Source organism: Salvia splendens, chromosome 9 (assembly GCF_004379255.2).
Source record: "Salvia splendens isolate huo1 chromosome 9, SspV2, whole genome shotgun sequence".
Classification (NCBI taxonomy): Eukaryota; Viridiplantae; Streptophyta; class Magnoliopsida; order Lamiales; family Lamiaceae; genus Salvia; species Salvia splendens.
The window spans coordinates 15539261-15564937 of NC_056040.1; the positions used below are offsets into that span (position 1 = coordinate 15539261).

General features: G+C 43.9%; 4 protein-coding genes and 1 non-coding gene across 10 annotated transcripts; 3 read left to right on the plus strand and 2 right to left on the minus strand.

Moving 5' to 3' along the window:
- Window positions 1-8174: 8174 nt before the first annotated feature.
- Window positions 8175-8247, plus strand: TRNAE-CUC. The gene has a single exon. It is a non-coding gene; the product is annotated as a tRNA-Glu (tRNA).
- An 85-nt stretch (window positions 8248-8332) lies between these two features.
- LOC121748562 lies at window positions 8333-10473 on the plus strand. 4 transcript variants are annotated; one of them, XM_042142996.1, is made up of 2 exons: window positions 8333-8481; window positions 9328-10473. In XM_042142996.1, exon 2 carries the CDS (start codon window positions 9397-9399, stop codon window positions 10207-10209), a length of 813 nt encoding a protein of 270 aa, XP_041998930.1. In that variant the 5' UTR covers window positions 8333-8481; window positions 9328-9396; the 3' UTR covers window positions 10210-10473. The 4 variants fall into 4 exon arrangements, with proteins under 4 accessions (XP_041998930.1, XP_041998929.1, XP_041998931.1 ...); XM_042142995.1 differs by having other exon boundaries at window positions 8357-8540; XM_042142997.1 differs by having other exon boundaries at window positions 8357-8540; window positions 9346-10473.
- Window positions 10474-11211: 738 nt separating this feature from the next.
- Window positions 11212-13851, plus strand: LOC121748561 (fructose-bisphosphate aldolase 1, chloroplastic-like). Its single transcript, XM_042142994.1, has 6 exons — window positions 11212-11382; window positions 11476-11745; window positions 12275-12384; window positions 12470-12560; window positions 12919-13188; window positions 13313-13851. The coding sequence occupies exons 1-6, from the start codon at window positions 11221-11223 to the stop codon at window positions 13589-13591; spliced, it is 1182 nt and encodes a 393-aa protein (XP_041998928.1). The 5' UTR covers window positions 11212-11220; the 3' UTR covers window positions 13592-13851.
- Window positions 13852-13990: 139 nt separating this feature from the next.
- LOC121748563 (B-box zinc finger protein 19-like) lies at window positions 13991-16993 on the minus strand. 3 transcript variants are annotated; one of them, XM_042143000.1, is made up of 6 exons: window positions 16497-16993; window positions 15740-15836; window positions 15541-15656; window positions 15198-15446; window positions 15011-15096; window positions 13991-14324 (listed from the first exon to the last, which is right to left on the minus strand). In XM_042143000.1, the coding sequence occupies exons 1-5, from the start codon at window positions 16587-16589 to the stop codon at window positions 15016-15018; spliced, it is 636 nt and encodes a 211-aa protein (XP_041998934.1). In that variant the 5' UTR covers window positions 16590-16993; the 3' UTR covers window positions 13991-14324; window positions 15011-15015. The 3 variants fall into 3 exon arrangements, with proteins under 3 accessions (XP_041998934.1, XP_041998933.1, XP_041998935.1); XM_042142999.1 differs by having other exon boundaries at window positions 13991-14329; window positions 16497-16992; XM_042143001.1 differs by lacking the exon at window positions 13991-14324 and adding an exon at window positions 14358-14729.
- Window positions 16994-19828: 2835 nt separating this feature from the next.
- On the minus strand, window positions 19829-20563 carry LOC121749205. The gene has a single exon (XM_042143794.1). It carries the CDS (start codon window positions 20561-20563, stop codon window positions 19829-19831), a length of 735 nt encoding a protein of 244 aa, XP_041999728.1.
- Window positions 20564-25677: the final 5114 nt, after the last annotated feature.

Consider the following 25677-nt stretch of genomic DNA (forward strand, 5'->3'; position numbering starts at 1 on the left):
ACTCTTTCTTGGGCTTTAGAGTGATGGGCTTTACTGCTGTTGGGCTTGTTTAGTACGTACTCCATCACTACCCCCCCCGAAAAGCGAAGTGAATCACTTCGGCATTCTGGATAAAGGTACGGGGTAAGTTGATGTTTGTCCTCGGTCTGATGAAGTGAACTCTTCTTTGACCGGACTTGGTTTGTGTCCTAATTTGGCGAGTTTTATCGCTCGGATCGGACTTTCCGTTGTCCTAATTTGGGGATCGGACTTTCCCTTGTCCTAATTCGGCGAGTTTTATCGCGTGGATCGGACTTTCCCTTGTCCTAATTCAGGCAAGTTTTATCGCGTGAATCGGACTTTTGTTGCAGTTCGTTTTAGACGAAGTGCTTGTTTCTTAAGCGGAATTGTGGTCTTGTATCCTCTTTAGAAGCTTTGACTCACAATCGTTGGCTTATTGCAGCTCGTTTTAGACGAACTGCTTGTTTAAGCTGAATTGTGGTCTTGTATCCTCTTTAGAAGCTTTGACTCACAATCGTTGGCTTGTATATGTTCTAAGAAGGGGATCAGCCTTCGAAGAACAAGATACCTCAGTAACATTTGTAAGAGACGACACGCACAGAGACAGACAAAACACACAGACAAAACGCACAGAGACAAACAAAGACCAAGCAAACCAAAGAAAGCACAAAGACCAAGCAAACCAAAGAAAGCACATTGACCGAACAGGACTCAAGACTGACTGACCGGACTGTCTCTTACAAATGAAACTTCTTGAGGTTGGAAATGTGCCATGTTCGGGGTACCTGTTCTCCTGACATGTGAGCCAATTTGTAAGACCCTTTGCCGAGGACTTCTGACACCCGATACGGACCTTCCCATGTGGGTTCGAGCTTGCCCAGCTTTTCTGCTCGGCTTACTTCGTTGTTTCTCAAGACGAGATCTCCCACTTGAAATTGCAGCTTCTTCACCCTTTGGTTATAATACCGGGCTACTTGCTCCTTGTATTTGGCTGCTTTTATGCATGCCAATTCTCTTCTTTCTTCGGCAAGATCTAGCTCGGCTCTCAGTCCGTCGTCATTCATTTCTGCTGAGAAGTTTAGAGTTCGGGGACTGGGTATGCCGATCTCCACCGGAATCACGGCTTCAGTGCCGTACACAAGACTGTACGGAGTTTCACCGTTGGCGGTTGTGGGTGTAGTTCGGTAGGACCATAGGACTTGAGGGAGATTTTCTACCCATTGTCCTTTGGCTTGTTCTAACCGAGCTTTTAACCCTTTCACCAGGATACGATTTGTTACCTCCGTTTGTCCGTTTGCTTGTGGATGAGAGACCGAAGTGAACCGCTGTTGAATATTCAGCTCTTGGCACCAATTCTTGAACGTCTTGTCGGTGAACTGAGTCCCGTTATCCGAGATGAGGATGTGGGGTATGCCAAATCGGCACACTATGTTCTTCCAGACGAAATCCAATGCCTTCGAGCTCGTTATCGTAGCTAATGGTTCAGCTTCCACCCACTTCGTAAAGTAGTCCACGGCAACGATTAGGAATTTTATTTGCCGAGGAGCTTGTGGTAGTGGTCCTACTATGTCTATACCCCATTGCATAAAAGGCCAAGGGCTTTGCATAGTGGATAGATCGGTCTGCGGCATCCTTGGGATATTTGCATGGATTTGGCACTTCGGGCATGTCTTGACGAGCTGCACTGCTTCTTGTACCAAGGTTGGCCAATAATATCCCCATCTTAGAACTTTTTTAGCTAAAGCTCTAGCTCCGATGTGGCTGCCGCATGATCCTTCATGAACTTCTCTGAGGATGTAGTCCGTCTCTTCTGGCCCTATACATCGTAATAACGGCTGAAGGTAGGACTTTCTGTATAAGACTCCTCCATGAAGTTCGTACCGAAGTGCTCGGCATGTGATTTTCCGAGCTTCTCTCTTATCCTCGGGCAGTTGTCCTTGATCTAGATACTGTAAGATCGGCGTCATCCAGTTCGGCGAGCTGGTTACTGAATGTACCTCAGCTTCATCAATGCTTCGATGCATCAATTCCTCCACCTTTGAGCTTGGACATGCGGCTAACTTACTTAAAGTATCTGCTCGGTTGTTTTCTGCTCTGGGAATGCGGATTATTCGAAAATAAGAGAAACTTCGGCTAATGCTTTGCGCTTTGTCTAAATATTTCCTCATCCTCTCATCACGGGCTTCACTGGTACCCAACATGTGATTCACTATGACTTGTGAATCACAATGGATTTTGAGAGACTTGATACATAGACTTTGCGCTAGCTGGAGTCCGGCAAGGAGGGCTTCGTATTCGGCTTCGTTATTAGTGGTTGGGAATGAGAACCGAAGTGAATAGGTTACCTCGTGTCCATCGGGAGCGATAAGCAGAATACCAGCTCCACTTCCCGTTTTATTCGAAGCTCCATCTACGAATCCGCTCCAGCAGTCCGGCGACTCTTCTTCGGATTCCAAGGGCTGTGCTAGTTCGGCATTGGTAGAATTTTTCTGTTCGGCAATGACAGGGATTGCTTGATCGAACTTGGCCTCTGCAAGAAAATCTGCCAAGGCTTGTCCCTTGATGGCTTTCCGAGGTAGGTACTCGATTGAGTGTTCTCCCAGCTCTATGGCCCATTTGGCGATTCTGCCTGATGCTTCTGGCTTGGTCAAAACTTGCCGAAGAGGCAGATCGGTTAAGACGCATACCTTGTGAGCATAGAAGTATGGCCGCAGTCTCCTTGCTGCATTTACTAACGCCAGAGCAATTTTTTCCAGAGGTTGATACCTTGTTTCTGGACCTCTTAATGCTCGGCTTGTAAAGTAGATGGGAAACTGCTTTAGGCCTTCTTCTCGTACAAGCACCGCGCTAATGGTTTGATCGGATGCCGCTAAGTATAAGAAAATCACTTCGGCATCTGTTGGAGCAGAGAGAATTGGAAGCTCGGCTAAATAACTTTTGAGCTCGTCAAAAGCCTTTTTCTGCTCGGCTCCCCACTCAAACTTTGGTGCCTTTTTTAACACTTTGAAGAACGGCAGTTGCTTTTCGGCTGCTTGGGAAAGGAATCTATTTAATGCGGCTAGACATCCAGTTAGTCTTTGCACATCGTGTATGGACTTCGGCATCGCCATGTTCTGAATAACTTGAACTTTTGAGGGATTTGCCTTGAGTCCGTCCTTTGAAACCCAACAACCCAGAAATTTTCCCGAATCTACCAAAAAGGTACATTTTTGGGGGTTGAGTTTGAGGTTGGCTTTTCGGAGCACGTCGAGAGTGGATTTGAGGTTGTCTTCGTACTCCGAAGTGCTTTTGCTTTTGACGACTATGTCGTCGACATACACTTCAACCTGTTTTCCGATTAGGTGCCGAAAAAGCTTGTCTACCATCCTTTGATAAGTGGCTCCGGCATTCTTTAAACCGAATGGCATCTTTTTATAAGCGAAAATGCCGAAATCGGTAATGAAAGCTGTTTTCGGAGCGTCACTCTCATCCATCAACACTTGGTGATATCCTTTGTATAAATCAAGAAAACAGAAAATTTCGAAGCCGATCAAAGCTTCTACTTTTTTATCTATATTCGGAAGGGGATAGCAATCTTTAGGACAGTGCTTGTTTAGATCGGTAAAATCTATGCACATCCGCCATCCTCCTTCTTTTTTCTTGATCATCACAGGATTGGCCACCCAAGAAGGATATTTCACCTCGAATAGTACATCCGCTTTTAGTAATTGGCGGACTTCGTCATGGATGACTTGGCTTCTTTCTGCCGCAAAGAGTCTTTGCTTCTGTTTTACTGGCCGGATTGAAGGATCAATATTTAACCGATGAGTGATTACCTCGGGGGGCACTCCGGTCATGTCCAACGGAGACCATGCAAAGACATCTTTGTACTCCTTGAGGAGCTGAATGGTCTTTTCCCGGAGTAGAGGCGTTCCTGCGAAGCCGATCTTGACCGTTCTGGATGGATCATCTTCGTATAACTGAACGGTCATTGAGTTCGGCTCTGAAGTGACTTCGGTCATCTCGCTTGCCTCTGACTCCGGTTGCTGTGATTGCTATGCTTGATGGTGCCGAACTGATTGCTCGGCACTTTTAAGCGCAATCTGCAGACATTCTTTTGCTCTTTTTTGATCACCTCGGATGACCGCTATCCCACCTTTAGTGGGGATCTTGATGGTGAGGTGATAAGTAGAGCAAACGGCCCGAACTGTGTTGAGCCAGTCTCTCCCCAGGATGATGTTGTACGGGGACCGAGCTTTCACCACAAAGAACTCGATCATCGTATTGGAGCTTGTAGGCGCTTTTCCCACCGTGATCGGAAGGCTGATAATACCTTCAGGGCGGGTGTCCTCCTGGGCGAAACTTTTCAGAGGAAGTGGAGCCGGACTGAGCCGAGCTGGATCCACTTCCATTTTATCGAAACATTCTTTAAAAAGAATGCTGACTGACGCTCCTGTATCCACAAATACTCTGTGGATCAGTTTGTTTGCCACTCCGGCTTGAATGACAATAGCGTCTTGGTGAGGAGAGATGGCTGGGACGGGATCGGCATCTGAAAATGTAATCACTTCGTCTTTCTTCAGCCTTTTATGTGTTGGCTCCTCTTGATTGGAACCTCTGCGTTCTGCTTTTAGGGACGACTTAGTCTTCCCGGCAGGGAGAGCATCAATAGTCTGGATTACTCCATCATATTGCGGCTCGTCGTCGTCTTCGGGATCCTCATGCCTTTTCGGATCCTGAGGATTGCAGTTCGCACCTCTCTGCCTTTTGTTCTTTTTCGGCTGCTTGCTTTGGTATTTTTTTAACGTTCCTGTTTTCACAAGAACATCAATACCTGCAGCCAAATTTCGGCACTCCTCGGTATCGTGACCGTGGGCTTGATGGAAGGAGCAATATTGATCCTGAGGTCGCCGCGCGGCTGATTTCGTCATCCGCTTTGGTTTTTCGAACATATCGGAATGTAGTTCGAAAATTTCCGCTCTTGACTTGTTTAATGGTACGAACTGAGCGGGCGGCTTCTCAGGATTGAGACGTGGCCCCAATCTGCCTTGTACCGGTGCCCTTTGAATTCTTTCAAAAGGAGTTCGGCGAGGAAGCACCTGGCCGCTTTGATCGGGCTTCTTTTTCTCTTCTCGGGATGAGCTGTCTAAAGACCGTTTTCGACGGTCTGCCTCATCCGCACGGGAAAACTGGTCCGCAATGTCCCACATTTCTTGAGCTGTTTGCGGACCGCACTCCACGAGCTTTCTGTAGAGAGCTCCGGGCAGGATTCCATTTTGGAATGCCGAAATGACAAGTAGATCGTTGAGATCATCTACTTGTAGGCATTCCTTGTGGAATCTCGTCATGAAGTCGCTGATCTTTTCGTCGCGACCTTGACGTATAGAAAGCAGCTGAGCCGAAGTAATTCGGGCTTCCGCTTTCTGAAAGAACCTCCTGTGGAAAGCATCCATTAGATCTCGGTAGGATCTAATGCTGCCTTGAGGAAGGCTGTCGAACCACCTTCTGGCGTTCCCGATGAGCAGCTCGGGGAACAGCTTGCACATATGGACCTCATTGAGACCCTGGTTCGCCATATTATACTGATAGCGTCCCAAGAAGTCATGAGGATCCACTAGCCCGTCATAAGTCATTGACGGTGTCCGGTAGTTCCGCGGCAAAGGAGTTCGGGTGATATCGTCCGAGAACGGAGTCTTTAATGCTCCGTACATGGCGAACCCGATATTTCTTCGGTACGGAGGAGATGGAGTTCTCTTGTGGTTCCGGTACCGAGGAGGAACAGGAACATGTCGGGGTTGAGGATTCTTTCTCCTGGAAGACACGTCACTACTGCGGTAGTGACTTTCATGTCTGGATGAGGAGGGAGAATCCGCCGTTGTCTTCTCCGGCTGTTGGCTCTTCTGCAGGAAGGTTAAGAACTCATCCTGCTTCTCAGCCAAGAACAGCTTGACAGCTTCATTTAAATCGGGCTGCTGGGAAGACTCGGTGCGATCTCTCCTGGAGTGGCTTGTTCCTTCTTCGTGAGAACCGGAGGTAGATGTCTCCCGAGGCCGTTTTTCAGACCTGCGAGCTGGACTAGCTTCCTCACGGTTATCACGAACGGTATTACGGGTAGTATGTGATCTGGTATGCATTTTTTTGGGGTGGAAAAAGGGTCAAAAATTCGCTTTATCACAAATTTGGTTCTCTGTTTCCCACAGACGGCGCCAGTGATGGTTCCGCGAATTTTTGATGGTGATGAATGCAGGAAAATGCAGATCACGACACAGAGATTTTACGTGGTTCGATTTACTGAGGTAAATCTACGTCCACGGGAAGAAAAGAGGGCAGAGTTGTATTGCTTGATCTGTTTTCTTACAGCTTACAATACAGACTTGCTATTTGATCTTTTATCTCTAGAGAGCTTAACAGAACTTAACCTTTTTCTATCTGATCTAAGTTCTATTTATACATAGAACCAAGATCGTGGCATGCAGCACCATTTACTAGGCAGTGGATGTCGTGGAGATCGTGGCGATCTTGCATGGGTCCACTATCCTGCATGAGTTAATGACTGCTTGACACCACTAAATAGATCGTGGGTGTAGTGGAGGTGGAAATCCTGCATGAGTCCACTATCTCCTAGTTCGGTCGAATACTGAGACCGAACTGCTGAATTATTGCCGAGCAGCTTTTGCCGATCTGAGAGTAGAGCTTGATGCCGACCTGAGAGCAGAGTTTGATTGGTTGGCTTTTACCGAGCTGTAGGCTGGGGCCGAACTCTTTAGTCATGCCGAACTGATACTCTTTAGTCATGCCGAACTGATACTCTTTCTTGGGCTTTAGAGTGATGGGCTTTATTGCTGTTGGGCTTGTTTAGTACGTACTCCATCAATACTCGTCTATTAGATAGAGATCCTCGTTTGCAAAACACCTCTATTTATTGATGTAGAGATTGGGCTTGTGAGTCATGCACTCTTGGGCTGTCCTATCATGGGCTTTTAATGCTTTCCAATGGAATAGGAATTAAATTCATAAAATAAATATTAATTATATATCTCTGAAGTAGGAGTAGTAATATTATTCAATACATGCTCCCAAATGGCGCAAAACACATCATTATTTAGTGTTAAAATTTGAACTTTGACACATCAACTACTATTGTTGATGTCGGACATACTATGTTTTAACCACTTTATTATACTCTCTCCCTCCCAAATTAAGTGAGTCATATTCATTTTTAGGATATCCCACTATAAGTGAGTCATTTTAATTTTTAGCAAATCAATCTCCTCTCCTACTTTATCATCCACCTACTTTATTCTCACTTTACTTCTCTACTTTTCTCACTCTCTCATACTTTACTTTTTCTACTTTAAATCTTTGAATATCAATTCTTTAAATTCTGTGCCCAAATGAAGTGTTTCGATTATCTTGGGACGGGAAAGTATGAAATAAGTTTTAAAATTTTATTTCGGTTAAATTAGTTAATTAACTAATTGGTCAGTTACCGATCGATTAGTAGACTAACTGATAAGCTAATCGGTTCGATTATACTCCCTTTGTCCCGCTTTAGCAGTCTCTGTTACTTTTGTGCATTCGTTTTATAAAAATGAAACTCCCTCCGTCCCCAAAGAATATGCACTTTCAATTCGGCACGAATTTTAATGCAAAATTGGTAAAGTGATAGAGAGGTACAGAGAAAAAGTAATTAAAGTATTGTTAGTGGAGAATGAGTCCCGCCTCATTAGAGAAAAAAGTGTTTCCAAAATTGGAAAGTGCATATTCTTGTAGGACGGACTAAAAATGAAAGAGTGCATATTCTTGTGGGACGGAGGGAGTAATAAATAGTTAAAGTGGATAAATGGTAAAGTAAGAGGGAAAATCATGTAGAAAAGTGATCATCTTCTTTGGGACAGAGGGAGTACTAGTCTAGCATTCCTAATTCATGCTCCCTCCGTTATTTGTTAATAGAGACATTTCTTTTCGGCACAAAGTTTAAGAATAGTGTCTTAAATGGATGGTGAATAAAATAGAATCTAATAAAGTAAGAGAGATGAAGAGAGAATAAAGTAAAAGTAAAAGTTACTTTTTGCCAAAAATGGAAATGGCTAAATTATCTTGGAACTACTGAAATAGAAAAATGACTCTATTAAGGGAGTATCTATCTTCTACTTAAGTATAAGTACATACGGTGTTCAAATTTTATCATCAAATCCGTTGTAGTCTAGTTGGTTAGGATACTCGGCTCTCACCCGAGAGACCCGGGTTCAAGTCCCGGCAACGGAATTTCCTTTTATTAAAAATTAATACAGTATAAACAGAAATCAACCAGTACGACGTCGTTTGCAAATTACTCGGCACACCGCGCGGATCCAATATTTAGTCATAAACAACCCTAGTTTGAGCTGGGTGATCTCATTTCTTCTTTTTTTTACTGGCCCGAATTTCTGCTGCTTCCGCTGCTCTCATATCACGATAATAATTCAATCTTTTGAACTAAGATTCGAACAATTTATTTAGGTGAGAAGGAAGTTAATTTTTGTATATACTCCCGATAGCTGCTCAATTACAATCACAGGGTATGGAATCTTTTTATGAGAATGATTTCGTGGTTTAAATTTTTGCTGCTGCTGCTGCTGCTTGTTCATTCATTTATTTTGTTTTCATAAATTCATATTGAAGCACTGATAATGATTTCTGCTGTTATTGCTTATTGAAGCACTGTAGTCGGCTTATGCATAGCGTGAATGTTGATGCAATTTTATCATCGTAAGTAGCTGTTCGCCTTTTGTTCTGTTGTAAGATGTAAAATGGAGATTTTGTCATTTGGTGAGAAGGGATTTGCATTGTGGGGTTGTTCTAAATAGACGATCCATATTGATCGTGTTCGAGTTTATTTGTTAGGCTGTGTGGAAGGTGACTTTTAGTCTCCTTTTCTGAAAATAGAATTCAGCATTTGAAGCTTGTGTGTTGACTGTAGATGGGGACTCTGTCTCCTTTTCTGAAAATATAACTTATGCATTTAAACTCAGGCATCTTAGGTAAACTTTGTAAATCTTTGTTGTTGATTTTTATGAATGTGAATACTATTTCTGGGATAATAGGGGTTACGGGGCGTATGTGGTATTTGTTAGTGAAGCCATAGCTGTTTTTTTTTTGGTAAATTGAACTTGAATTGGGGCTTTTTGCCTGTTTATATTCTAACAAAAATGGGATAGTTTTTTCTCTGTTTACTACCATCTTAGTTGGTGAAGTTTTCTATTGTTCAAATCAAGATTGAATTCATTGAGTTTCTTGTGCCCTATATATGCAAGCAAATACATCATGACAGAAGGCACTAACTTAATTTTTTGTTCTGATTCATAGCCACTGTTGTTGGTGTAGTTTGACGAAGGGTGTTAATCTTTATTAATTGTCATTCTGTTGCCTGGAGTAATGTTTTCGCCTGAAGATGTTGCCTGGGCTGACTCTTGCTTGAGCAAAGACCCAGACATGCTTGATTCTGGTTGGAATTCTCTTAGAGATGCATTGTTTCCAGCTCTTAATGTGCAAGATGATCCTTCTGCGTACACGAGTAAAGATTCTCCCGAAGGAGCCAATATGGATGTCGTTTTTGATGAGGACCCAGGTACTGTCGTAGATAACCCAGAGGGGAAAACTGTCAATGGTATTGCAGCCGTTAGTGAGGGAACTAGCAGCGGCCTCAGTAGTGAATTTCAGTCTCTTCTTTATGATTTAGATGAGACACCAGTTCCAGGGCTGTCCAAACTGATGGAAATCCATTCTACTCGAGGTAGAAATGATCATCACTATTTAGAGACCAATCCTCTTAGTATTGCAGACACTAATGATCTTACAGAAGCAAGCGGTGATGGAATTTCTAAGCGTGAGGACGTAGATGCTGATCCTTTTTGGTCAAAGCATAAGATGGAAGAAGTTTTTCTTCCTACATATGATGAGAACTTGAAAGACCTTGGGCTGTCTGATCCAGAGGTGGAATTTGTTTTCCAAGAATCCAAATTGCAGCAATCTAGTGAAGACATTTTCGTGATATGGGATTTCGACAGTACAACTGAAGAGAATGATATTGTAAAACAACTGAATAAGGCCCTTGCTGGAAATCCAGCACCTCTTCTTGATGATTCCGAATCATGGATAGGCTTGCAGGACGGGGCAGTTGACGACATCATTTCTGGAATTGCAGACCTCTCGTTAAGTCCTAATTCGGACAAAGATGAATTGGCATGAAAAGTTGCTCGTAGGTAAGAAGTATAATTCTTATATATTTCTTGACATATTGATGTAGAATTTGTCCCTCCCTTTAAAGGTGAAACTATGTTTTATGCCTAGACTTGATTGAGGCATTCGATCTATGCAGTTTTTATTCTTCGGCGATAATAGGTTAGTTACTGTTGATTGCTTGTTCCATCCATTTGCAATAGGTTATTGTCGCATAATCTGAGATTGGGTTTGGAGAAAATCAAGGAAATTCAACCTGATTTTTCTTACAAATATCCACCGTCTTGTTTGTTGTATCGACCATTTCTTTTAAGAGCTGAAATCATTTCTAGTGTTTAATGCAAGTAGATATGTGCATAGAGCACCAATATGTCATTCAACATTTGTGAGCAGTATGCCAGTATCCATGAGCACCGTTAACTTAGACTAAACTTCACATCATCTGTGAGCTCGTTGTTAGATGTTGCACTTAGACTAATTTGCTAGCATTGTTAGGGTACGTTTAAGATCAAATTATACAGATAAAAATAAAGATTATATTACTATCAGTGTTATATGATGTTTGATAGATAAAATTATTTTATAGTCTAATACTCTAATTCGACACGTGGCATGAAGTGGACGGTGCTTCCTGTACACCAAATTGGCAAATTCCATGAATAAATATAGGCCATTTACCCTCTATCAATAATAGGAGTATTACCACAGCTTAATACGAGTAGTATATTCTAATTGTTCCATTTTTGTGGACATTAAAATTTTAATTTCAAGTCTCCCACAATTCACATCAATCCTATTTTGGGAGGCGGATATAGTTCGACCCATTACCACCACTGCCTAGACCCGCCAGATAGGACAAAACCAACGCCCACGTGTCGACCAGTGATTGGCCCGGTCACGACAGCCTCATACCACTCATCTTTTCGACCGCACTAGTCATGCACACTTAAATAAATAAGCCTCCAAATCTTACAACTAGAGTGAGAGAGATAAGATTTTCAAGCAGCCAAATCTTCAGCAATGGCCTCCGCATCACTCCTCAAGTCATCTCCCGTCCTCGACAAGTCCGACTTCGTCAAGGGCCAGACCCTCCTCCGCCACCCCTCCGCCACCGTCGTCCGCTGCAGCCCTTCTCTCGTATCCATCCGCGCCTCCTACGCCGATGAGCTCGTCAAGACCGCGGTATGAATGTATTCATATATACATGTAGAGAGAGAGAGAGAGAGATTTTGATAGTTTGTTGGTATAAATATAATTATAATGTTGGACATGTAGAAAACAATCGCATCGCCGGGGCGTGGGATTCTTGCGATGGACGAGTCGAACGCGACGTGCGGGAAGAGGCTGGCGTCGATCGGATTGGAGAACACGGAGGCGAACAGGCAGGCGTTCCGGACGCTGCTGGTGACCCCACCGGGGCTGGGCCAGTACATCTCTGGCGCCATCCTCTTCGAGGAGACCCTCTACCAATCCACGGTTGATGGCCGCAAGATCGTCGATGTTCTTGTCGAGCAGGGCATCACACCCGGCATTAAAGTTGACAAGGTAAACGTCGATGTTATCTCACCTAAAATGCGCGTTGCTAATATTGTTATGTTTGGCCTGGCCTTGTCTATCTTCCATAATCTATCTAGAAAGTGTTTTTTTTTCAAGTAAAAGGCCCCCACAAGTGACAATTGTTTTTTATATTTGAATTTGAGTTTAATACTACATAATTATCATTATATTTAGAAAAAAATAGAGATATAACGATACTACGAATGATAGACGAATAAAATATGTCATACTCCATAATTACATTATTATTCTTGAATTGAATATACACAAGAGACATAATAGTCATATCAGATACAAAGATCGTTTTTTTATTATGATATTCACCAAATGGATATGGTTTCAATAAGGAGAACATTATCATTCATTTAAGTTAATTGATTAAAATATCTTTTCATTGATGTGTGCACAAAATTCTAAAAGACATACTCCATATTTTGAATATGAAGGGAGTAGGAGATTCCTATAAATCAAAATTAATATAGGTAGGAAATATTAAATGAACATAATTTTGTGACAGGGTTTGGTTCCCCTAGCTGGATCAAATGATGAGTCGTGGTGCCAAGGTCTTGATGGCCTTGCTTCCCGCTCGGCTGCTTACTATCAACAGGGTGCTCGTTTCGCCAAATGGTATGCTATTTTTATTAAACGAGTCAAGCTTGAGCTCGTTTTCACCTATTAGCTGATATAATGTGTTCATGTTTTGATGATGCAGGCGTACCGTCGTGAGCATTCCCAACGGACCATCTGCCTTGGCCGTGAAGGAGGCTGCTTGGGGGCTGGCCCGTTACGCTGCCATTTCTCAGGTATAATAATCTTTTAGACTTTTACTATGTTTATTCAACTAGTTATATATATATATATATATATATATCGATTAGTCTTTTGAATTTTGTTAAGAGTTTTTACTTTTCATGATTTTGATAAGATACATCATTGAGTGTGTTTTCCTCATTACAAGAATTTCTCCAATCTCATCTCCAAGATTGGATATGAATCAAGATATAATTATCAAATGCATTGAAATATCCATAAGTACTAATGTTATTTATCTTGGTTAATTCTCAAAGTACTACACAATAAATACAATTTATATTTAGGACAAAAAGATGTGGAAATCAATTGAAAATCTGTTTTTTGTTTTGTGTTTGTGGTGTTAATTAGGACAATGGTTTGGTCCCAATTGTGGAACCAGAAATCTTGTTGGATGGTGAGCATGGCATTGACAGGACTTTTGAGGTTGCCTCAAAGGTTTGGGCAGAGGTCTTTTTCTACTTGGCTCAGAACAATGTGTTGTTTGAGGGCATCCTCCTCAAGCCTAGCATGGTCACTCCTGGTGCACAATGCAAGGACCGTGCCACCCCCGAGCAGGTCGCCGCCTACACCCTCAGGCTCCTCGGCCACCGGGTCCCCCCGGCCGTCCCTGGAATCATGGCAAGTACCCTTCATCTCCATTCCATATTGTAATCTCACATCAGATATTTTAGCACCACTCGTTGTCAAAAGTTACTAGTGAAGCCGGCTTTCTTTCATCGACTAATAATGATATCTTGTGCAGTTCTTGTCTGGCGGGCAATCCGAGGTCGAGGCCACCTTGAACTTGAATGCCATGAACCAGTCTCCGAACCCGTGGCACGTGTCGTTCTCCTATGCGAGAGCTCTCCAGAACACTTGCCTGAAGACATGGGCCGGGCGCCCTGAGAATGTTGCGGCCGCTCAGGAGGCACTGCTCATCCGTGCCAAGGCGAACTCCCTGGCCCAGCTCGGGAAATACACCGCTGAGGGAGAGTCTGAGGAGGCAAAGAAAGAGCTGTTTGTAAAGGGCTACAGCTACTAAGAGCTCGCATCGAAGCAGAGACTAAAACAAAAATGTGGTGCTGCTTTTTGTTCTATTACGTTACATGGGCTTCTTGTTTTAACCACTTCATTTGAAAACCGAATGCTGCTGAGGACTAGTTAGTATCAATCATGATATAAATTTTTCCAGACACTCTGGTTTTGAGCATATTATGGTTATTACATGTCTGAATACGGCATAAAGATGTAAGCTTATTATTATCATTGGAGTTTGAATTGCTACCTACTTTTTTCTTTTAAGATTTGCCTCCTGTTTATCACCCCACCAACACCCACACACAGTACTTGAACAATGTTGCATACCATCTGCTGTAGAATCATAAGATTTGGTGTAAGAAAAACAAGCACACTAAACGATGATATTGTTAACTGCCAAAACTAGAAACACAAGAGTTGAAAGCATCTTCATATCAAGCTGCATGAAAAGCCATTGAACTTCGGATACAACACACGACTGCACAACACATAACAGACTAATTCTGGATAATTTCATCACTCGATGCAGCTTTATTGCTGAGTTTTTCAATTTTTTGAGGTCGTCTCTTACCATCCTCTACAAGCTTTCTTCAAGAGCTACTTTGGTTGGTAGAGACTGCATAATCCAGTGAGGAGTGAGGAACGTGGACAATAATCCTCAAATCTGACTGTTGACGGACAGATGTTTTATATGCTGTCTCATTCCATTGCCTAAATATGCCGGCAAGCAGGATGCACTGAACTGGAGGTAGTTGCAAGAAAATGAAAAAGATCAGAACAATTGACTCTAGCATTTCACTATGAAACTATGGTTGTCCCCTCTTGATTACATAATAGCGTATTCAACAGCTCATTATACGTACACTACAATACCTTATAGGATCGAGAAATTTAAATAAGATAGCAATTTTGTTATAGGCTAAATGTTTCTCTCCACGACTAGAAACCTCAAACATTTCAGTGAGGTGAAGTGAAAAGGAGTTCTTTTGTATAGATGATTACAACAGCAAACTCCAGCTTCATTGCATCTCTCGACTGCAAAGTGCAGACGAGGGCACTTTAAACAAGACAACCATTTTGGATACAGTTCAAAACCCAAAACACAGTCCGTGCTGAAAGATAAAAAAAAAGTAGAAGTCGTCCTGTCAAATTTCATGAATTCATTAATAATAGAGTAATAATACTACTAAAGAGAGGGGATTTTGTATAAAAGGACTCATTATATCAACAAACTGCTGCAGTTTCACATAATGAGATAGATCATTGTAGGAACTTGGCATAGAAAGAAAGGAACCAAAGGGATGCATTTGGACCGGCTTTTGTGGGGAGAAATCGAAAAGATAGACGTGTGCAAGAAAATGTAATGGAAAATTTATAATCCAGATACTATGATAGATATCACTTGGCCATGTAAGGAATATACCTTCATTACTTTTCAAGCTCCGTTTTCAAGTATCCATCTGGAACGACACTTTCAGACTGATGATTGTTGTCGCCATCCCGACGTCCCTTGAAACAGACACAGAATTAAACTTTTTAGAACAACTGAATTTCTAACTTGGTGGATAATAGGTGTGATTCACCGGACTGTGGTCATAAAAAATGAATACCTGATGCGTTGGAGGTTGACCATGCATCCTTTGAGGTCTGGAATTGAGGTCGATAAACATATTCTCCATGTTCCCATCATTCTCAGTGTTGTTTTCTGGAGTTGGATCAGCAGAAACACAATGATTTACCACATCCTCGTTTCCTCCAATTGTTGGCTTGTGAGAAGGTTCTCTCTTGGCTTCACCAAGATTCAGTCTATGTGATCCTGGCTCGTCCAAGCTCCCACTTCCAGGTTTGTCCCCTGGAAACTACAGAAACCAGGCAAATAAACGAAACAAAGGGTCAAGGCTGTGTCTTCTTGGTACAAAAGGGAACCAGTGCCCTTCGTTTACAACCACAAACCTCAACTCTCTGCCTCAGCAAAAGATATCTTCCATGGGTTCTTTTGCCACCAACGTGGACGATCATATCGCATTGTAGACAAAGGGAAGTTCCATCGACCTCACAGTAAAAGAAAGCTACATACAACGGTGTCCATGAAGTGGTTTTGCCTTTCTCAAGTATGAAGACAAAAGGTAGTAAGAGATATGAGGCTGCATACCAGGAGCATTCTCACATATGTCACAACGTGGGACTTCACTAGGCTCGGCTAGTCCAACTCGCACGTGCCTACTAGCAAGCTTGTTACACATATGAACCTGCCACAACACACAAGCAGAAGCCTATACATCTTTGGAAAACAACATTTCAAAATGACCATTAATCAAGATTTGAGTTACACAGACTTCTCTTCAGCATTACCAAGATCAATCCCATCTTTACAAAACAATGAACACCAAACAAATCTTCAAAGCAAAAAATGCTTGTAAAGCATTAGCATTCATATTTAGATGAGTAAATCCATCAATTAGCAGCATTTGATACTTAAACCAAAATTAAAATCTAATCCCATGGGCTAATTACAGTGATCAAGCTGTATATTTAAACAAAAACTATACATTGAAGATAACCATTAAATAAATAAATGAGCATGATGTTTTATGATTATAATTAAAAAAAATGTACTATACTACAGTAGCATTTATTTTGTGAAAAGAAAATGCGAATATGAGACTTCTCAATTGCGGTAAACAGAAAGGGAAAGCGAAAAATGAACCAAAGAAAAAGCAAACATGAATTCCAACATCATAATTGTCGAGCACAACAATCACAGTTGAAAAAAATCTCCGACAAAAAATTACCAAAATCCGAACAAAAATAGAAGCAATTACTAACCAAAATCAAAAAGGGAAAAAATCCATTTAGAGTTAGATCCATCCATTCACGCACATACACATCAAAGCCACATATATGAATACCTTATCATCACAAGCGCGGCAGAGCGACGCCTCATCGGCGGCGCAGAACAAAATCGCCCCCGCGCTCTCGCAGACGTCGCACAGAGTTCTCATTATCACCGCTGAAGCTTTTCTCTGACCGATCAAAACTCGTATTTACTAATACCTACTTCAAATTCACATTCTATACTTATCCATCCGAGCTAATGAATCGTATAAATTGGGAATTTTCGACTTCTCCAAAGCATATGGTGTGTGTGCACACGAGCACGCAGTGGATCACACTTAGTGCGTGAGAAGAACTGAAGCTAGGCGGTGGAGTTTCTGTACGGCTGTGAAAACGGATAGGCTGTCGGCGATCGGAAAATTTGGAATCGGAGATACAAAGGAGAGAGAGATTGTTTGTGTTACGACCGGAAACAGTTTTTTGCCGACCCGCTCGTGTACGGATGTCTCAGAGCATCCACTATAAGGCTAACGCTTTCAATAGCCCCGTTATTTTTTTTATCCAGAGCCACTTCTTGTCCGCACCCATAAAAAAAAGTATCCGACACTTTTTTTTGCCACTTTTAATTTTATTTTATTTTTGTTTATTTTAGTTTAATTATAATTAAAATTATCAGAATGTAAATAATTAGAAAACGGGGTAATACTGAAATTTAAAAAAAAGTATTGGGACCAAATATTCATTGTATTACGGAAACGGAAAAATTATACAACGAACATTTTTAAAAAATACAAATAAAAACTCTGCCACCGTCTACTTGGTGGCGGAGTCGGATTCCTCCGCCGCCTCCCCCGCTGCCGCTCGCCAGCCTCCCCCCGCTGCCCCAGCTCCAGACAACCCTAGTTGATCCTTGATCTAACACATGAGAGCGTAGTATATATCCTTGGTGATCGGGTCGGTCGCGGTATCGTAGAAACGGAAGTTTTCTTGCAGTTGTTTAATCAACTGCACATCAAGGTTCCTCTGCAAGACCTCATGGGGACCAGTGCCCACAGAGTGCGGTATAGGGGCGGGCTGCGAGATGCGCGATCCAGACGAGGCAGACGAGAGGCGGGAGGAACTTGCAGCCACTCTAGCGCCTCGGATAGAGGCATATTGGCCCGGAGGGCGTGGGCGCCTAGAGTGTGTAGCGGAGGGCTCTTTCGTTTGGGCGTCGTTGAGGTCGATTGATTGCGAGCCGCTGCTGTAGTCCCCGGCTATGTTGTGTCTAGTTCGCTTCGCCCCAGGACCTGTCCCCCTCTCCTCCGCACAGATGGCCTTGAATTTCGGGCAGTTCTCGAGAACGAGATACTCCTCGCAGAAGTTGAACTTCGGCCAGCCTTCCGTGTTGAATTGGGACATAGACAACACCTTCACGCCGACTTCACTTCGGCCACTCTCAGCAGTGAGCAGGTTGTTCTCGTATATGCCCGCAAACCTCTTGGTGGCTCGCAAAATCCTAGATCACTTTTTGCGGAGCTGTTCCGCATCACGCAGTTTGGTGCCTCTTGGCTTGAACTCGTTGTATGCCAACAGGACGCGCTTCCAAAAGCTCGGCTCGGTCTGATTGGTGCCCACTATGGGTCCGATGTGACGGCATCCCACGCCCTCGCGACAGCAATGGACTCCACCTTGGTGTAGTGCGTGGACCGTTTACCGCCAGCCCCCGTTGCCTCGCTGCCCTCGCCACCGCCGCTGCCCTTGGTGTAGTGCGTGGACCGTTTACCGACTCTCGTCGGAACGGGCGTATCCACACGGGCTGGCGGAGTATCCGATAATCCCGAACTCAAACAACCCATCATCTGCTCTAGTGCGAATCTATCTGCATCGGTGAAAGGAGATTGGCTGGATTGGAAAGGGGTCTCCGGTCGTGGTTGGTTAGGCGCGTCCATGCTGGGCCTGTAATCTCCAAATGTCGAGCGACCCAAATTCCTCTGAATAGAGACATGACCCTGAAATTGGGTCTGTTGCCACAACGGGGATGTCGGCGATCCAGACTGGAATGGAGGGGGTGGGACTCGAACCCCACAGAGGGGGCGTTTGACTCGATCCCGACAGCTAGGAAAGAGGATAGTCGCCATATCCCGATTCGTCGGTGCCGAGTGATTCGTCGTTTCCACCGTGCATTTTTAGTGAGTGAAAATGTTGAGAGTGAATAAATGGATGGAGTTTGGAGAGTGTATGAAGTTGTGGGTGTGGAAGTGGTATTTATTAAAAAAATTTCGAAAATAAATATATATAAAAAAATTGTCCGGCTACCGCCGGCGAGCCGATGACCGGCGTACTATAGGCACGGCGCGCCGAGGCACGCCCGGCGCGTCCTCGGCTTCTTCTCGCCTATGTGCCTTCCGCCCTGAAAAATGCGTCCGCCTCGGGGCGGACGCTTCCCACGCTATAGGTAGGCGCGGCGGCGGTTCGGGGGCGGCCGACGCGGCGCCACTATAGTGGATGCTTTTAGAGTATCCACGATAGGGAGAACACTTCCCTTGGACAAGCCATTTTTTTGTCTCCAGCCACTTCTGATTTGTCCGCGGCCACAAAAAAAAAATTTCCACAACAATAGTGGACACTTTTTTTTGCCGCATTTCACTTTATTTTATTTTTCGTATATTTTAATTCAATTATAATTAAAATTATTGGACCGTAAATAATTAGAAAACGAGATAATACTAAAATTAAAAAAAAAAGTATTGGGACCAAATATTCGTTGATGCAAGGTGATTCTTCGTCTCCACCGTGCATTTTTAGAGATAGAAAAATTGTAGAGTGAAAAGTGGATAGAGAGTGAAATGGGTGTGAAGATGTGTGTGGAGGAGGGGTATTTATAATAAAAATTATTAAAATTTCTAAATTATTAAAAAAAATCGGCTGACCGCCGCGCAGTAGACAGTCGCGTCGCTCCCCACCCGCCGTGTCCTCGCCGAGTAGTCGGCGATGGCCCTTCCGCCCCCTCCCATCCGTCCACGCCGGGGCGGACTGCGTCCGCACTATAGATAGCCGCGGCCGGCGCGCCTCCCCTATTGTAGATACTCTTAGGGTATCCACAATAGGGTCGAAACTTCCCTCGGACAAGCCACTTTTTTTGTCCTCAGCCACTTCTGATTTGTCCGAGGCCACAAAAAAAAGTTTCCGCATCAATAGTGGACACTTTTTTAGCCACATTTCACTTTATATTTTTTTATAATTAAATTTATCGGACTGTAAATAATTAGAAAACGAGATAATACTAAAATGTAAAAAAAATATTGGGACCAAATATTCGTTGTATTATAGGTACGGGAAAATTAAACAACGAACATTTAAAAAAAACAAATAAAAACACCGACACCGTCTACTCGGTGGCGGAGTCGGAATCCGCCGCCTCTTCTCAACCACTTCTGCCTCCGTCGCCCGCTGCCTCTGCCGCCGCTGCACCATACAACCCCAGCTGCTCCTTGATCCTACACATGAGCGCGTAGTATAACTCCTTGGTGATCGGGTCGGTTGCGGCCTCGTAGAAACAGCAGTTATCTTGCAGTTGTTTCATCAACTGCACATCCAGGTTCCTGTTCAAGACCTCGTGAGGACCAGTGCCCACAGAGTACGATCTAGAAGCGGGCTGCGAGATGCGGGATCCAGATGCGACCGACCAGAGGCGGGAGGAACGTGCAGATCCTCTAGCGTTTCGGATAGTGGCATGTTGCCCCGGAGGGCGTGGGCGCCTAGTGTGTGTAGCGGAGGGCTCCTCCGTTTGGCCGTCGTTGAGGTCGATTGATTGTGAGCCACTGCCGCTGCTGTAGTCCCCGGCTCTGTTGTGTCTAGTTCGCTTCGCCCCAAGATCATCCCGCTCATCCGCAAAGATGGCCTTGAATTTCGGGTAGTTCTCGAGAACGAGATACTCCTCCCAGGAGGTGAACTTAGGAAAGCCTTCAGTGTTGAATTGGGACATAGACATATCCTTCACGTCGGCTTCGCTGCGGCCACTCTCAGCAGTGAGCAGGTTGTTCTGGTATATGCCCACGAACCTCTTGGTGGCTCTCAGAATCCTAGACCACTTTTTGCGGATCTGTTCCGCGTCACGCGGTTTGGCGCCTCTCGGCTTGTACTCGTTGTAGACCAACATGACGCGCTTCCAAAAGCTTGTCTCGGTCTGATCGGTGCCAACTATGTAGTCCGATGTGACGGCATCCTAGGCCCTCGCCACAACAATGGGCTCTGCTTTGGTGTAGTGCGTGGACCAACGACTGCCTGCCCCCGTTGCCTCGCTGCCGACGCCGCCCCCGCCGCTGCCGTCTCCTCCCCCCATCGTCGCCGCCGCTTCCACCGGCCCCACTGATCCCGCCGACTCTCGTCGAAACCGGCGTATCCACGCGTGCTGACGGAGTATCAGGTAAGCTCGGACTCAGCAAACCTATCGGTGCGTCGCTCTCCAACCGGCGTGTCCTTGCCGCTTTGTCGCCGATGGCGCTTCCGCCCCCTCCCATCTGTCCACGCCGGGGCAGACGCCTTCCGCACTATAGATAGCCCCGGCGGCGGCGTCTCCGGGGCGGCCGGCGCGCCGCCCCTATTGTGGATACCCTTATACTCGCTTGGATTACCTAACACGTGATGCTTTCGCTTGGCCTCGGCGATTATAATGTAATGACTAGAGTGCCCTCGGTAAATTTGAATTTTTAGGTCAATCTTAGTAATTCATTATATTATCTTTACCCAAATTTATTGATGATAATTTTTTTTTTATTGTACTAGTATGTTTATTGGTATAGTGGTAAGAAGTGATGGAGAGCTAATCATAGAATAACATTCTTAATTACTGGTGTAAATAGTTAGAATCATTTCTTTTAAATACGAGATTTAGTAAAATAGAGTTTAGTAAGTTAAAGTGAAAATAAAATAAATTAAAAATATAATGAGAGAATAAAATAAAAAATATTAAATTTTTTTTTTGCCCAAAAAGAAATGGTACATCGAGCGGTCAAAAGAATGAATATAAGTTAGAAGTATAACACAACCAGAGCTATGTAATTATATTACTCCTATTTATTTTTGTAGGATTAAATATAAACGAAACTGTTAATTAAGATAATTGTATAAAAAATTGAAGAGATATAAAAGAAATAGAACGGCGCTTATATTTATTAGTCAAATTTAATTATATATGGGGAAAATAAAATTAATACTCCCTCCGTCCCATGCTACTCGCACTTTTCATTTTAGGCCGTAAATTTGGGATTGATTTTTTTGTGTAATTAAAAAAGAATTTTAGGTGTAATGAGACATCACTTAATAAAAGAGCTCTTAACTTAAACTAACATATTAATTAAATGCATTAATTCTAACTTAAATTATAAATAGTGTAAGGACTTTGTGACGAGCCGAAAAGCAAACGTGCGAGTAGCACGGGACGGAGGGAGTAATAACCTATTTCCATCCAAAAATGATATATTTGGCACTATTTCGTGTGTTATTATTTTCAATTTTGTCCCCTTCATAATCCGTCAAATGCATAATACATGTGTGTGCATGTATATGGTTCGATCCATTTTTAGGCCTAACCATGTTTTTGCCCTAAACAATGTAAGATCGGTAAAGTGTCAATTGGCTCGAAAAAATCCTAGCTTGGCCCCACTCGAAATTTTTTGTGCACAAAAAGGATTTTGACAAAAAATAAAGGCTCTGGCATTAAATTAGTAGTACTATAATAAATGCAAAATATTAATACGAAATATATAAAATAAAAGGGCATTAATTTTAGTACTATTATTTTGTGGATACACTTTTTGACCACAATATAAGGGGCATCCACTATAGGACCGGCGCGCCGGCCGCCCCCAATCCGCCCGCCGCCCCACCGATCTATAGTGCATGGGGCATCCGCCCCGAAGCGGACGCCATTTTTGGGGCAGAAGGCCCTCCGGCGATAAGGGTGTGAGGACGCGCCGGTCACGCCTCGCCGAGCCTATAGGCGCGCCGGCCGCCCCAGAAAATTTATAATTTTTTTTTAATTATTTTCAAAAATTGTATTATAAATACCACTCCTCCACCACCCATTTTACACTCTTTTCAAACACTCTCCATTTATTCACTCTCTACACTTTCACTCTAAAAAATGCACGGTGGAGACGACGAATCACCCGGCACTGACGAATCGGGATATGGCGGCTATCCTTCCCAGCTCGTTTTCTAATTATTTACATTCCGATAATTTTAATTATAATTGATTTAAAATAAACGAAAATATAAAAAGAAAAGTGGCTAAAAATTTTGGGGCTATTGGAAGTGTCCACCTTATAGCCGCGGACACTTTTTTTGGCGGGCGCGGACAAATAAACTGGGGTTGTGGACAAAAAAGGGGGCGGGGCTATTGGAAGTGTCCGTCTTATAGTGGATGCCCTAAGGGTGTCCACTATAAGCCGGACACTTCCAATAGCCCCGCCACTTTTTTTGTCCACAGCCCTAGTTTATTTGTCCGCACCCACAAAAAAAAGTGTCTGCAGCTATAATTGACACTTTTTAGCCACTTTTCACTTTAATATTTTATTTATATTTTAATTCAATTATAATAAAAATTATCGGACTACACATAATTAGAAAAAAACAGCTATAATTCAATAAATTAAAATTGAACACTAAATTTTCATCGTATTAAAGTAATGAAAAATTATTCAACGAAAATTTAATCAATAGAAAATCACACATGTTCTTCACGCTGCGCCCCCTCCCCTATGTGCCCATACCTCTTCACGTTGCGCCCCCTCCTACTTCTTTTCCGTGCCACCTCTTCGCCATTCCACCACCACCCGCCATCGCTCCTCCTCCATCACACAGTCTCCACGCCGCTGCCTCCTCCACCATCTCTCCTCCCTCAAATCAACCTTCCCGTCATAAAAAAAATTGTCCCCCCTACCGGCACGCCGATGACCGGCGACACACCCCGGCGTGTCCTCGGCGCCTTCTAGCCGATGGGCCTTCCACCCCAAAAAATGCGTCCACCTCGGGGCGGACGCTTCCCACGCTATATGTAGGCGCGGCGGCGGCGGTTCAGGGGCGGCCGGCGCGCCGCCCCTATAGTGGATACTCTAACCCCTACTTGTTTTTTGGTAGTAAAGAAGCTCTTAAATTTTGCAATTTCTTATGATCTTTTGGTATTATAGAGTATAGGGGAGTGACCATTTGCTAACTCATCATTTAATTATTAACTACAACTAATTTGAGATCATAGGATTTTAGAAAGCTTGTGGTCTATAATTTTTCATGTGTAATTTTTATTTTTATTAATTAAATCGAAAAAGATAAAAAAAACTACCAAATTAGGGTTTTGGATGAAAATGTCAATATAGTGTTTCGAAAATATCAACACAATGTTGTAAGAATGTCAACACAATGCTTTGAGAATGTTAACACATTGCTTATATTGACATTCTACATGTATTATATTGACATATTTTATATATCATGTTGACATTTGTTTTTGTACGAAAAATTTGAAAATTTTCTATTTTTTTTTAAATTTTGACATCGGAACATGTGCAAGTGAGATCTTGTTAGAATCCTTAGGGCATGCACAATAAGAATAGCCTAGCCATAACTCAACCACATACTCCTCCTGCCACATCATCAGCACTAAAAATCCTCCTGTCACATCATCAAGACAAGCAAATAGCCTAGCAATAGGCTAGCCACATCACTCAAAATTATATAAAACAAATAATTGACAATCACACAAAATATGGAATTAAATTTACTACACAGATACGAGAAAATTCAATAATATTATTTAAATTAAAAAAAAAGGTACATTAAAAAAAATTACATTAATTTAAAAAAAATTACATTATTTAAAAAAAATCCCGACCTCCGCCTCACTCCTCGTCTCCGTCGCCGCCGATACCCCCCGTGCCGCGGTGGCCTTCAAATCGTCACGCATGCTCACGAGCAATGCGTGAAGAGAACTCTTCTCCCCAGGGTCCTCTGCCGCCTTCCAATCAGCTAAGATCTTGACCATCTGAGCACGCGTTTGTTGACGCGCGAAGAATTTGAGATCCTCTGTCGACTGGCCAAGGGGGGATGCCGACTGGAACTTCTGGGACCCCCCGGCGCCCCCCTCGCTTCTCGTTGCGCCCGCCTTTGACCAATCGGGCGAGTTCGGCGAGCGAACGATGGAGGGGACGGGAGCTCCTCAGCACCCTCGGGGAGGTCGTGGGAACCGCCGCTGCTGCCGTTGTAATCACCGGTATAGTTCAGTCGTTGCTTCTTCGGCCAGTCAGCGTCGACACTTGCCCGGAACTTCTCGGAGTCGTTCACCACCTCATAGCAGTTCTAGTAGGTGAACTCCTTATACAACCCGGGCTGGGGGAAGGCTTTCTCCGCTATCCTCCTGCAGTCATCCTCCGTTTGGCCATTGCTCTGCATGCGGAGGGCGTTGGCGTACAAGCCCGAAAATTGGGAGACCCCAGCCCTGATTCGGTCCCACGCTTTCCGGCACTCCTCCCCGTTGTGCGGCCTCCCCTCCGGGCAAAATGCCTTGTAGGCTGCTGCTATTTTGGCCCACATATTGACGATCCTCTGATTGTTCGAAGTGAGGGGATCATTGCAAACACTCACACACGCCTTGGATAGCGCGACGTTCTCCGCATCCGTCCACTTCCTCCGTACCGAGTCGTCCTCACCCGGCTGCGACGACTCGCCGACCCTCTTGCCCTTCCCCTTGCCATTCTTCTTTGGGGGGAGCGACCCCGCCCTACTCCCCCGTTTGAACGGGAGTTTCTGGAACACCGAGAAGATCAAACCCCAACTCCTCTAAAGAGAAAGTCTCATATTGAGTGAACTGCGCCTCCGTTAGGGTCAATGTGTGCGAATAAGCTGTCGAAAAATCAAAACTGGGGCGATAGACGTTTCGTCCCCCAGCGTCCCCTGCGTCGCCTCTACCCCCCGGCATCATCTGCATCCCGGGTGCCCACCCTGGCATCATCTGCATACCGGGTGCCCACCCCGGCATCGACGGTAACCCTCCGGCATACTCCCCCCGGCTGCCATCCCGGACATCATCTGCTGCCACTGGTACATGTTTTAGTACCCGGGCATCGGACCCCATCCACCTCCCATAGGTAACGGGGGAGTTTGAGACTCGCTCGTCATTGGAGTACCTTCGTTGTTGTTCTCCATTTCACGTTGTTGATCTTGTACATAAATTAAGATAGAGAGAGTACTCGTTAAAACAAGTGGTGCGAATGAAAA